The following is a 17,748-nucleotide window of genomic DNA, read 5'->3' on the forward strand; positions in this document are numbered from 1 at the left end:
CCTTTAAATTGCACAGTTAAATTAAATGTTGGGGGGAAATATATTTTGTTGAAGGCAGATTCCGTTTCGGACACAACCCAGAGAAGCATTGCGTCACTGGCACATCAGCCGAGCCTTTATTGTGAAGGTGTAGACAGGAAGTCCCCCCTCCTCCCAGCCGCTGTCTCTTGACGGCAGCAGCGCAGCTCGTACTTCACAGGCAGCCAGCGGAGGAGAGACACCAGTCCGAGTTGGCTGATCCGAGGCAACCAAACACACCGACTGGCATCCGCGCTGGAGCCGAGCGAGGAGCCGCGTTCACTGCGTCCGGCCCGCGTCCCGCTCCGCTGCGTCCCCGTGCACGACAGGATGAACGCGTTCAGGAGCTTTGGACACTTTGGACAGCAGCGCGCGCTGGAAAACAGGATTTAGTGGAGAAGTTGGCTCTCGGCAGCGGCGGTGCCCGAGCTGAGACTCTGCTGACAGCCGTGAGGAGGATCCGAGACTCTGTGTCGCCGAGCTGCTCCGTGACGCGCGAGGACGGATTTTAACAAGTTCTCTGGGTTTTTATAAAGTTTACAGGAAAATTACGGCTGATTTTTTTTTCTTCTTTGTGCTCGGTGGAATCTGACATACTGAGGCTTACTGTGGGGACGGAATACTCTGGGTGAGTGGCCTGGTTTTATTATTATTATTATTATTATTATTATTATTATTATTATTATTATTATCATGAGCTCTCTGCAGCTTCGGACTGAGACAGGAGAGAAATAGCTCCACTTCCTTGTAGATGTGCGTCAGACAGGTTGTCTCTCAGCGTTGAGTGGCCGTGTTGTGTTGAGGAGTGTGTTCAGTGTTCAGTGTTCAGTGTGTGTGTGTGTGTGTGTGTGTGTGTGTGTGTATCGTGGAGCAGCAGGACCAAACCCTCGGCCGTGCCATCTCACAGGTGCCGCAGAGGGAACGGCTCGACCGTCCCCGGGCTGTGCGCATTCGGCGCGTCCTCCCTGTGCGTATTTGTGTCAGCTCGGTTTGGAGAGAGCGCACAGGTTTGTGTTTCTCAGCTCATTAATGCTGGCTTGCACCGTGTGTGGCGCAGGTTGGTGAAATTACGCACGCCGCGAGGCTAAAAATCGCCTCCGAGTTGTTCCTTTATTTTTACTGTAAATCAACTTGCTGTTTTTTTTTCTCTAAATCAAAAGTGTGAACACCTCTCCTTAATTTTAAAATATTGGCACTTTGATTTCCAGAAAATTCCAGCACTGAAAAGTGTGAAATCAGATGGATGAAATTACGCACGCTGGTGTGTCCATGAGGACGGGCTGGGGATGGCCAGTAGACGCGTCTAATTAAAGTTGTGTCTCCATGTCTCATCAGTGAAACGCCTCCCGCAGAATGTGTCTGTCACACACACAGATATTGGCTCTGATCGGCGTCCTGAGCTCGTTAGGATGAACACGCCTTTTCTCCTCGCTGCATCAGTGACGTCTTCACTGGTTGGCAGCAGAAATATGAATTACACATCAGCCGCGCGCCCTAATGCCTCTCATCGGCTCTGAAGTTTCTCCAGAAAGCTTTGAGTGAACGCGCTGTGCGGTTCTCTCCCTCAGCAGCACATCACTCATCCTCCTCTTCAAACACACGCGCTTCAATCGGATTCAGATGGTGATTTGTGGCCACTCAGCTCAGCTCTGACTCCCACCATGTCGAAGCATCACCGGAGAGAATGACGGGATTATAGCAGCAGAGGAGAGGGGGCCTGAAAATGAGATTTGGGACATGTAGCGCGTCAGCCTATTAAACGTGTCAGCCTTAAAACAAGCGTGCGGATGATAATAGTTTGGCTAATGCTGCAAATTAATTGTATCTATTGACCCGAGAAATAACGCAGCGTTTTTCAATCAGAGGCCTCACGCACACATTTTGGGCTCCAAATGAGACTCTGATTGCCTCTTTTCATTTCCCAAATTGGCCTGAGACCATCCCGGTGCGTGGAGCTGCTCGCGGAGCATTAATTGGCCCCAACTTGTTTCATGTGAGAAGAAAAGCTGATCTTTTTCAGCTCACACATTAATTCACTGTAATGTTCCAATAATAAAAACCAAATGTGACCTGATCTGGCCTTTATTAGCAGCTTTACCACTTCTTAAATCTGTGTAAGACTCCTGTCACTTACAATATGTCTCTGATGCTCAGTTATGAACTTCACTGGGTTTAATTCAAAACATTTTTATATTTCGCAGCCCTGTATTCTGCAGGAGCTCACACTGTGACCATAACATTTAAAGGGAAGTTTCCAGTGGCGTTACGGTCCTTAATGGGATTCCCTTCTCCACATAAATCCACTATAATAAATCTATAACAGTTAAAACAGTCGATATCCACCTCAGGAAATGATCTGACTTTCTAATTCCCCGTGCTGTGATGTCCACACTGTGTCTCAGTGGGTAAATCATCATATTCTCTGTTGGTTGTTATTTTCCCAGAGAGACTATAGTGTCCCGTGTCCTCTGTGTCATGCAGAGGGCAAACATGTGGACAGGTATAGTCGTGCAGTGCAGGACACATGACAGGAGGCTGATTCCAGCGCCTGCAGCAGCTCTTTCCACCTGGAGTCACAGTGAAGCTCTGACAGCTTAAAGATGCAGAGCTGATCGATATCTGCTCTCCTCTCACCTCTGGCTGCGCTGGAGTGTGTTTGTGAAAAGAGGGCGGCGGTGTGATGAGACACGGAGGAGCAGTGAGGGGACGAGGTGACGGGAGTGAATGAGGAGCAGAAGAAGAAGAGGCACTGATATGGAACATTACCCACTTGTGTGTCTGTCTATCTTTCCCTCCACCACCCATCCACCCTCCACCCTGCGCCCGGCTGCTGTTTGCACTTGTGCTCTCCCAAAAAACCTTTAATCCCCTTTTCCCAAAATGACAAAGTCGATCCGGCCCCGGCTGTTGATTCTCCGGCTTAATTATTAAAGATTACTGACACAGCGGAGAGGTGTGACTCGCATGTGACGGCCTGGCATTGATCCTCTCAGAGGGGAGAGGGGATGACGAGGGTTTGAACCCTGGTGAAAGCCTTTTTCTGCCTCGGAGCTGTTACAATGTGAGGATAGTTCTGCATGATTAATGTTCATGTATTATTCACCGCGCCGGTTGTGTTTCCCTTTCATGCTTTAAGAAAATATTAGCATGAAAACACTTTGGAGGCTTTGAACTCCTCACTGGGTCTTTGGGATCCAATACTGCCGCCTCCTCCTCCTCCTCCTCTTCTTCTTCTCTGCTTCTGGAGGTTGTTAATAGAAATCAAAGTGTTTGCAGTCGCTGTGGAGTCTGTGAAGAGTTCATTTCCAACGCTCAGTGTCCACTTTGGTGTAAAAAGTTCTTAGCTGAGTTTCATCACTCAATATTTCAGAAACTAGAGGATCTAATGTTTCTGTTTTGTCAAGGAAGGACTTTTATTACCTCCTGTGCTTACACAGGATTTAATTTGTTCCACTTTCATGCTATCAATCATGTTGCAGCTCTTGGCCGCTCGGCAAACTCCGGGATTCACTTTGTACACCACGAGAAGGTAGTCTCAACTTTTACCTGTCACCAAATTAGTCAGAGTTAAAGCTGGTATTGTTTGCCAGTGTCTCCTCACATGGCTGGAGAGGCCGTCATGCTACTTGTCTAAACAGATCTGCTCGCTGACATGAACCAACCCTGAAGACTTTGTCAGCTCTCAGACTCAAGTGGTTGTAAAACGCTGGAGGTTTTTTTTACGTGTGTGTGCCAGAGAAAACAAAAGTTTCAAATCGGAGAGGCCTGCAATCAGCTACCTCCACGCCCGCAGAGCGAAGGCCTTATCGAGCTGTATAAACAAACCGCAGCAGCGTGTAGGCGTCTCGTGTTGTAAGAAGGTGAGGATGGGCTGAGAGGGGCCGAGAAGAGCTCACCCAAGTGCCTGTAGAGAACATGAAAGGCCGCAGCGCTGTATGTTGAAGCATGAGAGGTGCACTGTTTGGATTAGACTCTGTGTGTCTGTGCTGCTTTATCTGCTCATGTGTGTCTCGTCAAGTTTCCCCCAGTCGCTGTTTTCTGTGTCGAGGAGTGATAATGTGCAAACAGAGCCTCGCAGGGCTTGGGTTTGTGCTGAGCTAGGAGTGGGTCACAGGTCCTCGGAGAGAAAGAAAAACAGCACTGCTAAGACTTAAGACAACACAACCTTTCTCTGGACTGTGTGTGTGTACAATACACCTCTGTGTGCCGCAGCAAAGCCCACTCTCTAATGTTTGCGTGTGTGTTCGCCAAACCTGTGCGTCTGTTTTTGTCGGGTGGGCGTCTCACAGCCAAGGCTTTTTTGAAGCTGGACAGAGCCCCCAAAGTTTAAGCTAACAGTTGTTGTGTGTTCCTAACTTAGGCTCCTTCTGGGGACGCTGACTAAAGACCAGCTAACTGAGGACAGTTTGTGCAATCAGGACAAAAGCTGAGTGTCAGACTGGAAAGCTGATTTTGGTTAAGTTAAGGTTAGGGGAAAGTCTCCAGGAAATAAATGTAAGTCAGTGTAATGTCCCCAAAAGTGTTAAAGGTAAATATGTGTGTGTGTGTGTGTGTGTGTGTGTGTGTGTGTGTGTGTGTCTGTGCACACACATGTGGGGCATTTTGTGCTTTGCTTTTCTGGGCACTTCTCAGAGCTTTCTCCTCCAGCCTCGGTGCATTCCAGCTTCTCCCTGCTTAAGCAAACAGAGAGCAGAGCACTCCGCCGTCGCTCGCCGTAGCCGTCACGCTCCCTCCTCCTCCTCATCCTCCTCCTCCTCCTCCTCCTCCTGCGAGCCGCCGGGCACGTTGGGCAACTGATACCGTAGACTCCAGCATTCCTCATCCTGCAGGAAGATTAGTGAATCCGTGTCAATCGCTTGCTAAACCATGCAGAGGAGTTTCTCAAGCAGAAAAGAGTCCTGTGAGAGGAGTGACAGGCTGAAAGGTCTGAAATTATGTGATTGTTCTTCGTCCTCAACTAATCCTGATGCAGCAAAGTTAATTCATTGGTTAATGAACTTGTACTGTAGGCTGGGGGCACGGAGAACAGGTCTCTTAGCTGCCATCAGGTGCTCTGAGAAAGTTTGTGAGAAAAACTGCGAAGAGGGATTTCCACTCTAATCCTGGAAATCTGTGAGGAATGTCAGGTCAGAATATGGAAGCATGTGTGCAGAGCTGAGGGCGCTTCTTTGTACTGTGTTCAATTCACAACCTCATTTTTATATTTCTAAATTTCAGAGCTGATTGAATGTTCCACCTCAGTGGACCAGAGTCTCATGACGAACATCCAGACTTGACAGCTGTGATTGATTCCTCTTCCTGTCTGTTGTCTCTCAGGTCAGCGGCGGGGAGTTGTTGGATAGTTTCTTGCGGCGTGGAGGCCGCCGTTCTGCTGGACAGCATGCGAACGGAGGATGTTGTCTGAGTCTGAGTCGGGCCTCCCTGCTCTGCGTCTCACCTCGTCGTCCAGAGGAATGACGGCTCTGTGGTGCTCACTCTGGCTTTTCTTCCTCCTGCCTCTCTGCGTCGCTCCGGCCAGGCTGCCCACCGCTCAGCCCACAGGTAGGACACAGATCAAACCTTAGCGTGCTCCGACATGCTGCTGACACAGAGCTGATGAATGTCTCACTCCAGTTCACATCAACAGAAAACATCTGCTACATTATGACGCAATATCTTGACTTTCAGGTTTTTGTAAATTCAAACAAGGTGTCACTGATTTTGTAAAGAGCAGTAATCAGCTGTGTCAGAGGGACTGTCGAGAGCTGTCGACGTCACAGACAGAATCTGAGTAGGATACGTTCATGAAGTGGTTGTTTGTCACTGAGCACATCTTCTCACTGTAGAGTTGAAAACATTAATTGATTAACTGATTAAATCATTTGTCAAACACAAAGGCCAGATATTGACCGGTTCCAGCCTTTGACATGCTGTAATGTGCATCCATCGGCGAGATAAAAGAGTGCATTCACTGAACGTCCTCCTGTTTTTGTTCAACGATGAACTGAACGTATCCGTTTAGTGAACGTCGCTCACACTGTGTTTTGTCAAAGACAGCGTCCCTGTTGAAATGTGTCCCTAACCCTGCTCATATGAATATTTGACAAAGTTTTGTGAACAGATCAGTTCAGACTCAAACAGAAAAATTGTAAATATCTTTTCAAATTATGCATCTGGAGGTCTGAAATAAAAATTCAGACCATCAGTCACATCAGCAGTGAATTTGAAAAGGCTTCGAAGCATCTGACCAGATTTGGAAAATATCTGCTTGTGAATCATGGGATTTTATTTTATTTAAAAAACAGAAGAAATGAACACATAGAAGTTCATTTTTTAGGACTTTGGTTTTAATTTGAAATGTGTGAACTGAACGTGTGTTGCTGAAGTGTTGCTGAAGTGTGAGGATCTGCTGCTCTGCTCTGTTTTATATCACCCTGAGCTGAAGATTTTCTGGTTTAGGATTGTTATACAGACCGAACGAGCGTCTCTGAGGAAAGAAAACTTTTCTTGCAGCACAACAACAAAAACACAGCTCGGAAACATTCCCCTCTCAAGTTTGCTTTGCGCTCCGTCATAAAGCAGGATGAAAAGAAGCCTCGTCCAAAAACAAGAACGTTTAGCTGCTCGTACACACTCGCTTCCATCCTCAATTGTTCCATGCTTCATTTTCCATGCGTATGTGACATCTGCTTAGAAGCACGTTGTGTGTGTTCATCACTTCAAATAGGAGCATTTCAAAAGGCACATTTATTGTTTATACGAATGTGGTGGAGTCCTTTTTTTTTTTTTTTTTTTTTTTTTACGAGGAGGATTTAATTGGACTCTTCTTGGTTCGCTGAGCTTAGCGCGATTTTCCCTCTTTGTTCTCGAGGCAGAGAAATACCCAAAGATCAGTCCAAAGTAAACGGCGACTGTGTTTGCTTTAATCTCTCCATATTGCGCAAAAAAACTAACACAGCAGAGTAATCTTTTTCTGAGGCGTTAGCCAAGTGTTGTTTTTTCTCCTCCCCTCCCTCTCTCTCTCTCCCTCTCTCTCTCTCTCTCTCTCTTTGTGTGAGAGTTATTTAAAATGAGTCTTTGACACACTTTACACGCTACACTGCATTAAGAAAGACAAGGAGCCGGGCGCTTTCTGGATACGACCCAGCTGTCTTATGCAAGCCCACATACTCTGTGTGTGTGTGTGTGTGTGTGTGTGTGTGTGCAAACATACAATTTTTTTTAACATGTGCATGTGTGTGTGAGTGTCTGACACACTTTTGACACACATGGTGTTATCTTTCGAGTTACTGAAGTCAGACCAGAGATGTAGACTCGACAGTCGAATGAAGACTTGGACTTGACTTCACTGCTGCTACACTCGTCTACCTTGAGACTTGAGACTTATCTCATGGTTTGACCTGGAACAAATTCATGTGTGAGCTCTGTGCCTCTGCAGTGAGAGGATTTGGTCTCAGCTATGCAAAAAACGATCAGAGCTTTGGAAGGAATGTTCAGATGTCATGTCGTCTTTCAGAGACTCACATTTCGACTTGAGTTTGACACGGACTCGTCCCAAAAGGTTTGAGAGCAGTTCTGCGTCAGGCTGATCCGACAGCTGATCCTCTACCTGTGTGTGAACCCCCCCCCCCCCTCATGTAAAACAATGGAGGTGTTGTGATTGTGTGCGCCTGATTGCCTCCCTGCTGGGAGCCATCACAGCCCATCAGGCTCGGCTTCATCCAACAAGCAGAGTGTGTCTTTCTTTCTTTTTTTAACCCCTCAGGGTGGCGGGTGTTCAGGCTGTGATCTCCGTGTACCTGCGCGGTGTGAAGACACAGCCAAATATCTGTGGAGAGAATATTGTTTCAAGTTGCTGATGTTTGTCATGTTTGGCTGTGATGATTAATTGGATGTGAAGTGGATGACGGTCAGGTGGTAACAAGCAACATGTGCAGCCATGTTTCTATCAGACACGTTTCCGGGTGAGGTAGAAGGTTTTTTGGCTCAGTGTGATGCTGAAAGTCTCATCTGGAGTGGGTGTGAGATTCATTTATGGGCCTCCTCTGTGTGTGTGTGTGTGTGTGTGATGGAGCGTCCTTCATCACCACACATACAAACAATCTGGAAAATCTGAAGCTACAAAGATGAAAACTAACGACAATGAAAACTTTCACACCTTCAGTTTTTAGGACTTTCTCATGAGAGATGCTTTGAGCCAGCTCTGATTGTGACTCCGTGTTATCTGTAAGGCAACATCATCCTCAACTTAAACATGTCTGTCCTAACTTTATAATACAAAATGTTACAAATAAATATGAAGACATAAATCTGAAATACCTCCAAACAGCTGACATGTTTGTTCTGAGCTCTCTCAGCTGTGTAGCGTACCGACACGCTGCTCGCACTTGTCGTAAACATAGAATTGAATTAAATATATTGGACAAAATCAGCGGTTTGTGTTCAGAATAAACCTGATATCTGAAATCAGTATTGGATCAGTGCTTGTGAAGTTCTCAGGTCACCTGACAGGTTACACTTCAAGCTGAGAAAATGAATAAATTTCTAAGGTTAGTTGCTGTCCAGCTGAAACTTTAAAGTTGTTTTTTTTTTGTGCCATCAGCCATCATTTATTCAATTCTCTTGTGTTGATGTGATGCTCTGCTGCCTCTGATCATCTGTGGACTGATATTTGAGAAACTTGATCAATCACAAAGATCTTTAAATCATGTTGAATCTCGTGCTCAGACACAGCGAGGCTCATCCCTGATGGTTACGTGTCTTCTTCAGCTTTAAACATTCACAGTATATTCTGGTGTCCTCCAGTAGCTCCTGTCTATAGAGTCAGGAGGTAGATAAGCCCGTGGAGCCCACATACAGAGGCCTCTGTGCCTGGTAAGCATCTCCGGCCTGCGCCTCGTCTCCCCCGCGGCCCTCGTGGCCCCCTGGCCTCCAGCAGAGTTCTCCACGTCCACAGATGGACGAGCAGTGGGGATAAAATGACTGTCGTTTACTGGCAGATGGCACAATTTCCCCTCAGCCGCCACAGCGCCAGGCAAAGTTGTCACTTAGGGTTGTGCTTTCTCTGTGTGTGTGTGTGTGTGTGTGTGTTGGGGGGGTCGGATTAATGTGTGTATCTGTTTCAGGGTCAGACATTAGCAGGTGCTGAGGACAGAAATGTCCTTCAAAGTTTACAGCATGTAAATAAAAATTAAAAGTAACGGTGACGCAGTTTGAAAAGCTTCATGAATATATTTTAGATTGTTTGCTTGTTTTTGTTGAGCTGTCATTGATGATTGTGTGAATGTGGCCGCTGTGGGCCACCGTAGTTTGTTTTTGAAAGGAAAAAAACACCAGTCCATTGAGGTAAAACAGGTTTTATTAATCAGAATATAACATGGTGTGTATTCTGTACCATGATGGTTCATGTAGAGGGTTTATCTCCCAGGATGCTCAACACACACATCATTTTATACTTTAAAAAAAAACACCCCTAAAAACAGAACTACTCTGCATCTAAAATGCTCTGTGAAATAAATCTTGAAGTCCTCTGGTCTGTGTTTATGTGTGTGAGAGATAAGACACTGTCGTGTGTGTAGGTGTGTGTGTGTAAGTGAGATGTAAGGGACCGTTGTTCATCAGAGGAGGGCGGTGTCTGCAGTGTGACCCTCCCTGAAGCTCCAAATATTTCTCCTTGAGCGTTTTTAAGACTCACCCTTTGATGTTTGAAAGTTAATAAAAGTTGAAGATGAAACCCTGGAGTTGGAAAAGTCTCAGTTTTTCACTCTTGTCATCTTTTTTTTTTTTTTTTTTTTTCTGGAAGCGTTTGTCGCTCATGATGTGTCCAAGGACCGTCGGAAATTTGAAAATCCAACGATAATTTTTGTTTTCAGTTTCTGGCTGTGATAATTTGGTCATTTTGGTTATTTAAAAAAAAAAGCCGGTAAAATAATTACAAAATACAGCTATTTAAATTTGTAGCTCCTCCCCTAAGTCAAAATAAAAAACATAATTCCCCTCCAGACGCTTAAAAAATGTTTTTTTGCACCCCCCTCCCCTCTCCTCATAAATAACGAACAGTCCCTAGTGTCCATGAACGCACCTTAACGTTGCCTCTGAGCTGCGTTGTTTATTCCTCTGGTGGCATTTCCAAATGTTGGGGAGAAAAAAAATGTTTGAGAGGCCGAGTTGACCGACGTCAGACTGATGACAAAGAACAGAGTCGTGTGTGTGTGTGTGTGTGTGTGTGTGTGTTATTCTTCTCTCCTCTGTATTTACTGACCACACACACACACACACACACACAAACACACACATAGATACACACACACACACACACACACACACACACACACATATACACACACAGACTCTCCACTATCCTTTAATTTCTATCGTTCTCTCTTTTCATCTTCTTTTAGTGCCTCCTTTTATAATCCACCTCTGCTCATACAGACATAACATTCACTTAACTGCAGACTCCACGTAGGCCTGCTCACTCTCTCATACACACACACACACATGCACACACACACACATACGCACGCACACAATGCAATGGCTGAAAAGGGAATGTGTCTGCTGTTTCACAGAAAACGTCGCAGCAGAGGAGCCACATATTTCATGAGAGCTGAACGGGGGCACCGGCTGGGTGTGTGTGTGTGTGTGTGTGAGAGAGGGAGAAAGAGACGCCGTGGGTGTGTGTGGTCATAACGTCCTTCAACCAGAGAAAAAGCAAATATGCATCTCATTTTTAGAGACAGAACGACAGCATGTCTCTGTATGTGTGTGTGTGTGTGTGTGTGTGTGTGTGTGTGTGTGTGTGTGTTCGCGTGTGTGTGTGTGTGTGGGTGTGTCTACATGTGTCTGTGTGTGTGAGGTCACTAACCCCCCTGCCTCCTCCTGGCGAGGACTGTAAATGTCAGCAGGGGTTGTTTAGGTCGTTAGGAGACTCGTTAAAACTACGCCATCCACAGATTTACGCTCAGGCTCTACAATTCACACTCACACACACACACACACTCACACACACACACACACACACTCACGTAGAGACACACAGCGTCACTCCTCTCTCTCCCTCTGTCGTTTCTTTTTCTCTGCTGAATTTCATTTCTCTTCCCTCTCTCCTCTCTTCAACACACTCTTGTCTTTGAAAAGCTCTCCTGTGCTCTGTGAGTCTTTGATAGAGGCGGTGCTGTCCTGAAGGCAGTGTGTGTGTGTGTGTGTGTGTGTGTGTACTGTAGTCCAGCATGCAGTGTGTGTTCAGCAGCAGTTTCAGTGCACAGAGAGCTGTCTTGTTCCTTCTGACGGAGGATCCATCTGAAGGTTCCTCTTTATTAAATTCATATTTAACCAGGACGTGTCTGATCTGTTGTGTGGTTTGTTGGTGCCAGAGTTCCACCAGCACTTTGTCCACACTCATGCTGCCTCGGTTTGGTTTGGTTTGGTTTGGTTTGGTTTGACTCGGCCCTTCGGCCCAGTGCAGCAGGGATTTGCATCTCCAATACAGCAGAGCGACCTGTTTGAAGACGTGTCTTTAACTGACGACTTGTCTTGAGAGATGATGTTTAAAAGCTGATCCACGGCTACAAAGTCTTTCACTAGTTTTGCTGTGAGTCAGGGCCGGGTGGTATGTTGATTTTATTTTATAATATATCGATATATTTTTAAGATAGATACAGATTTAGACAACCCATTTTATATCCATATAGGGTCAAGTTGCGCCACATAACGCACACCAGTGTTCATCCCTCCTGTCTCTGCACAGCTGTTCGTTAGTCTACAGTGAGACACGAGCGATGCTACATCAGTCTGTGAGGTGAAGGAAGTTACCGCAGTAGCACATGTACAACTGTGGGTCTTTCCCTCTGTGACTTTTAGCTGCGTCCAGTCGAGCCATGCTGCGCTGATTTGTGTTTCTGTTATCAGCTTAGACACACGATGCCACGCTAAGCTGCGCTCCTACTCCGTCTCCGGAGTCAGTCCAAAGGCAGAGCCGCCCGCACTCAGTCACCATCGCAGCTCGTCTCTGCACGTTGTAGTGTGTTTACATTTGTCTGTCACTCAGCTGCGTCATGTTTCACTGCTCTGATTGGTTGTAAGTCTGTTCGATCGCATCCAGAAGCGTTCTGACCCGAGGCCATTGATAACACCTCTTGGAAATCAAAAACGAACAGAGAGCTTCCAGACTAACTCCTGTTGGCGGTCGGTGATGTCAGGCGTCCAAGTGCACCTCTGGTCAGCCAGACGCCTCTCCAGTCTGCGCCAGTGACTCTGTGATCTGTCCAAGTGGTCTTCTAGTCAGTGGCAGTGTCTGTCCAGTCCGGCCCTCCAGTTTGTGCCTGAGTATCCCAGCTGCCCCCACCTCCAACTACACATCAACAGAACGACCATGTCAGTTAAACTCTGCTAAATTCAAACACCAGCCATCATTTAAAAAGCTGGTTTCCTGCACAGGGATCAGACCTGGTCCCAAACTACAGACTCATTTCAGAACACGTCTCCAAAAAGTATTGTTTTAGTTTTGAGCTGTGCTGAACACACACACGTGTCTGTTCCAGCTCAACATTCCTCCATCGTACTGAAAGTACCTTCTGCTGATCAGCTGATAATCTTTAAACAGACAAATTAAATTAAATATCAACGTTTTATAACCAGATGAGAGCTGAGATCGAACACTCTGAACTTTCTCAATGTGTTAATGTAATAAACGGAGGGATCGCACAGTCACTTATTGGAGTTTCTGGGCAAATTATTCCTCTAAGAAAACTAAACGATCACCTGAGCAGCAGCGTCAGACTGTTTGAGCTGGTTCACAGGGATGTGAGCAGCAGCAGCAGCAGGTCTGTAGTGTGATGCTCTGATGATGACTTTCTCTTCTTCCTTTTTTAAAAGCGAGAGATAACAAGACAGTGTTGGTCGCAGAATCTTTACAAACATTTATGTGAGACGTTAATAAAGAGTCACATCGGTCACAGATACCTGCCGACGAGTTCATTCTGTGTTTTTCCTCCTGTAGAGACGCAGCAGCAGCAGCTCTGCCTCTTCCATGTGCTTTTATAGAAAGGTTATTTTCTCAAGTATGATGGTGGTGTAATCTTCTGAGGGGCACTCCACATCGCCACCCTTTAATCATCCTATTATGTAAATGAGAAGGTCTCCATGTGTGGGCTTTATGCGCCCGTTCATCACAGCTTAAGCGTAAAGTTACTGCGAGCGCTCTCTCTTCCTCTGCAGCTTCACTCGGGCTTTCTGAGTCTGCATGAATGTTCATTTCCCTGGCAACACTATCAAGAAATCTTTTGGCAAGCGTGGGAAGCGTGCGGGCCAAATAAACTTTGGAGAATGACGATTGGTTGAACAATGGCTGTTCTATCCTCGGCCCATCAGGCACTTAATCCAGTAGACACTTACGACACTTTGTTGGATGGGATTTAAACAGTGAACACAAATCTTAGTGCTGTTTACCCAGAGATCAGAGGAGGATGTTTCTCCTGGAAGTCCATCAGGATTTACAGCAAAACACCGTCAAAATAACTTTATGCGTTAACCCTCTCAAACACTCACACAGTGATCAATAACATGATCAAATGTAACTGAAGTATTTCAGTAACTCTGTCCTGTGTCATTGCTCTGAGCACATTGTGTATCGGGCAGATTGTCGTCAGGTACTTGCAGAGTTTTACCGTCTAGACGCAGTTTTTTTTCCAAGGATAACACACAGCTGAGCACAAGTGGAAAAAGGCTGTTGCTTAGCAAAATCTTATTAAAGGTTTTCATATCAGATCACAGACTGAAGTGAAAGTGGTCGCTTTGAATGAGACTAAATTGTGAAACAAAATGTGCCTCATGTTTCAGATGCAGGGCTGCTGCTGAACCTCGGCGCTGTTCCCTGCACTAAACTCAATATGACTGTAGGCAGCGTGATGTCATGGCTCGTATGGAATCCTATTTGTGCCCCACAGATGTCTTTAAGTTAATTATGTAACTGCTGAGCATGTAAAGTTACTGAAACATAGTGAGGACGAACCTTAACATGACTGCAGGTTCACACAGGTCATGTGACTCCAGGGAGAGTCCCATCCACCACCTCAGCCTGCCTCCTCACAAACTGCTCACAACTGCTTCCTTGTTTACTGCCGTCAGCTCGTTGGTCACGTGATCAGAGACTTTCATCATATGTGGGATATGTATGAACTGGGACGCACTGCTTTTTGTAGGAAAACATATGAACAGTGTGTGAGAACAGGCTGCTGTGGGACTGAATGAAGCCTGTCAGGTACTGAAAGCTGACATTAGATGTCATGTAAATAAAACTCTCAGAGTGAAGACAACATGGCTGCACGATATTCATCAGATTGTGATGATTTTGATAGACATTGTGTTATGTGTTGTGATTTTAGTAGAAATGGTCTTTTTTGTATTTCATTGTTGCTGAAAAAATATGAACTGACGATGAGGTGATTTTTACTGAGGTCTGCATGAAACAAGCGTGTTCCCTTATGTCTGGAATATGATCTGTGGCACAGGTGTAGATTTTGGGGGGAAGCAGGGGAGAAGAAGGGGACACACCCCCTCAATATGTGGAACATTTTCATTTGTCGCCCCCCAATAACAACATGAACAAAGCGGAGGACTTTTAGTTTGACAAAATTAAAGACATTCAGCCATAAACTGATTCAACAGAATAAAGGGCATCAAGTGTTTGGTGCTCAAAATCTTCTGGCGCAGCACCCTCAAACCTCCGGCTCCATAACCCTTAACTGCCCAAAAACAAAACTTGATGTTTTCATGTTTCAGTTTTGAGCGTTCTGAGTCAAAATTAAACCCTTCCACTATGAACGACTGTTATTGAGCAGATGTTGACATAGATGTTCTTCAGATAAAGAAATGTTGGTTTGGGTTGATGTTTTGGTAACAAAATCTTTGGCTGAGTGTTCAACAATTCTTTAAAATCAAGTTGTGGAGCAGCCCAGTCACAGAGGGAAGTGTTGGCATCGGTCGTTTCTACAAACCACTTACACATTTTCATGTTTCATACATATTATATGATAAAGTGAGAGGGAGGAACAGAGGACGGCATGTCACCTGGGCGAGATGACAAGCTGCAGACCACAGTTTGAGACCAACTAACAGTGCACCTGAGTGACCTGTCACTGTTTTTCCAGCAGAGACAGCTCCACCAACAGAGGTTGTTTTTTTGCAGCTGTGATTGAGCCTCCAAAACTGTGTATTTTAAACCAAAACCTGATCTTTTGATCTTTTCCAAACCATAACCAGGTGGTTTCTGTGCCTAAACATGACCAAATATTAACCACAGCGTTGTTGATGCAAAGAAATGTCACCGCTTCATGACAGTGTACAAATGTTACACATCTGTCGTGTGCAGAAACCAAACGTACAGTGCAAACATTCATTCTGTAGATTTGGTGGCAGCAGAATCAAGTGTGTTCATCACACCATTGACCCCTTCATAAACAAGCAATCATTTAATCTGCTGTTAGCATAAAAATATGAATGAGGTCAGGCACTGAGGAAGATGTTGGTGCTGATAGGACGCAGGCAGCAGGATGAACAATAGTTACTCAGAGCTCTTTTGACTGATTGAAGATGAGTGTAAGCTGCTAAAGATGTTCAGTGTCCCTGCTCTCCGTTGGTCTGCAGTCACAGGGTGTAAAACCCTCCCACGAGTCAAAAGGCCGTCTCAGGTTTGGGTCAAACGTCCACCTCGGCAGCTCTCACAGAGTATGGAAAGAATTAGCAGACAGCTGTAGATCAGTAGGTCACTGTGAGCCAGAGGCCTTGGTACGAACCTTGTCCGCAGGCCACAGCTATGTATGTATTAATACACCTCATTAATGGCCTTTGAAAGCCGCTCTGCATGTCACTCCATGAATTATGGATGAAAATACAGACCTGTGTGTGTGTTCTGCTCACGTCTAACCCTGCTGCCTTCTGCACGCTGGGATTTTTATTTTTGTTCTTTATGTCTCTCTTGACTTTGACTCAGGCAGACGTCACATGACACAAACACATTTTAAGCTTTAAATCTGTCTCATCATTTCATCCCTTTTTTTTTCAAATCTCTCTGAGTTTTCAGAGCTCTTTGAAGGCGGCCTGTCCTGCCTGATTCAGCCTAATGATGTCTGTGCAGCACACACACACACACACACACACACACACACACACACCTGCACATGTCCTCTGGCTGTGGTTCAGGCTGGTTCTCAGTCCGCCGGCTGACAGCGGCGTTGACATACGGTGGGTTTTTAATTACAAAGCTCCCCTTAAGGAAATTGTTGAGATAGTGAAGAGATAAGGCAGACATGTTGGGAACAAAGAGGCTCCTTGTGTCGTATCAGGAGGACTGCTTTTGGAGGGCGCGCAGGGAGGAGGGAGCCGCAGTCAAATCTGACAAAATATTTTAGTGCCGTGAAGAAGCTGCTTGATGGTGTTTGATTGGATGTTACGTGTTCTCGCTCTGACACCTGGATTTATGACCACTGAGGGAAGAGTTGCATCATTCTGATTGAATTATTTTGATGGATAGAAACGGCAGGAAGGAGCCAGAATACACACACACAGACACACACACACACACACACTGTCCTCATGCATGTGTAAACATGTCTGCATGTGTGTGTGTGTGTGTGTGTGTCCCTGCTTTGTGCCAGCTTCATTGGAAGAGTGTGTTTTGTTGCTGGCAGAGGCAAACAGATGGCAGGTTGTGTGCCGAGCTGTAAGGAGTCCAACACACACACACACACACACACACACACACACACACAGAGGCTCGATCTGTCCCACCCATCACTCAGCCCCTCGACCCCCCCTCTACACCCCGAATGGCTCTTCAGCCACACACACACACACACACACACACACACACACACACACACAGCCTTGTACTTCACCCTCTCACTCTCCTGATGTTTCTTGTATTTGCTCGGCTGTCGTCCTGCTTCACTTCTCTTCCTCCTAATTTACCTGGATTAAACCTGGTGTCCCTGAAACTACACATCATTTTTGTGAATGTGATATCTGAAGAACACGGTGAGGGAATTTCTTTAATTTTGGCTCAAACGTCCACCTGGACTCAACAATGAACTGATTGGATTTTGGTTGTCAAAGGTCAAAGTCACTGTGACTTAGAATCTGTCTCATTCTGGTGAACATGATATCTCAAGAGCACCTGAAGGGTAGTTCTTCAAATTTGGCACAAACGTCCACTTGGACTGAAGAATAAACTGAAGTAGAAGGTCAAAGGTCAGTGTGACCTCACAAAACATGTTTCTGTCCATAACTGAAGAATTCATTCACTGATTCTGACCAAACCTGACACAAATGTCTAACAGGATAAAATAATGAAGGTCAAAAGGTCAAAGGTCAGCTTGACTGTGACATCATCATGTTTTAACGTCATATCATTTGGTCAGATACTGAATTGGTGACTCTAATCTTGAAACTGTGCTGATTGTATAGATCTTCTGTGTGTGAAGCATCCATGTTTTCACTGACATGGATGGAGACTGTCAGAGACACTGGACTGGTGGGCGGAGTCATACAACCCCAGGGTGGACTGGTGGGCGGAGTCATACAACCACAGGGTGGACTGGTGGGCGGAGTCATACAGCCACAGGGTGGACTGGTGGGCGGAGTCATACAGCCACAGGGTGGACTGGTGGGCGGAGTCATACAACCACAGGGTGGCCTGGTGGGCGGAGTCATACAGCCACAGGGTGGACTGGTGGGCGGAGTCATACAGCCACA

At 45.8% G+C, this 17,748-nt stretch overlaps 1 protein-coding gene across 9 annotated transcripts in view; it reads left to right on the forward strand.

Moving 5' to 3' along the window:
- Positions 1-209: 209 nt before the first annotated feature.
- The window catches only part of fgfr3 (fibroblast growth factor receptor 3), a 102,522-nt gene continuing 84,983 nt past the window's right edge, over positions 210-17,748 (forward strand). For all 9 annotated transcript variants that reach the window (XM_078175384.1, XM_078175385.1, XM_033643085.2 and 6 more), the window contains exons 1-2: positions 210-646; positions 5,335-5,559. In XM_078175384.1, coding sequence (XP_078031510.1) covers positions 5,412-5,559 — 148 coding nt within the window. In that variant the 5' untranslated portion in view covers positions 210-646; positions 5,335-5,411. The remainder of the gene's footprint in view (positions 647-5,334; positions 5,560-17,748) is intronic.

This window comes from Epinephelus lanceolatus, chromosome 15, assembly GCF_041903045.1.
Source record: "Epinephelus lanceolatus isolate andai-2023 chromosome 15, ASM4190304v1, whole genome shotgun sequence".
Lineage (NCBI taxonomy): Eukaryota > Metazoa > Chordata > Actinopteri > Perciformes > Serranidae > Epinephelus > Epinephelus lanceolatus.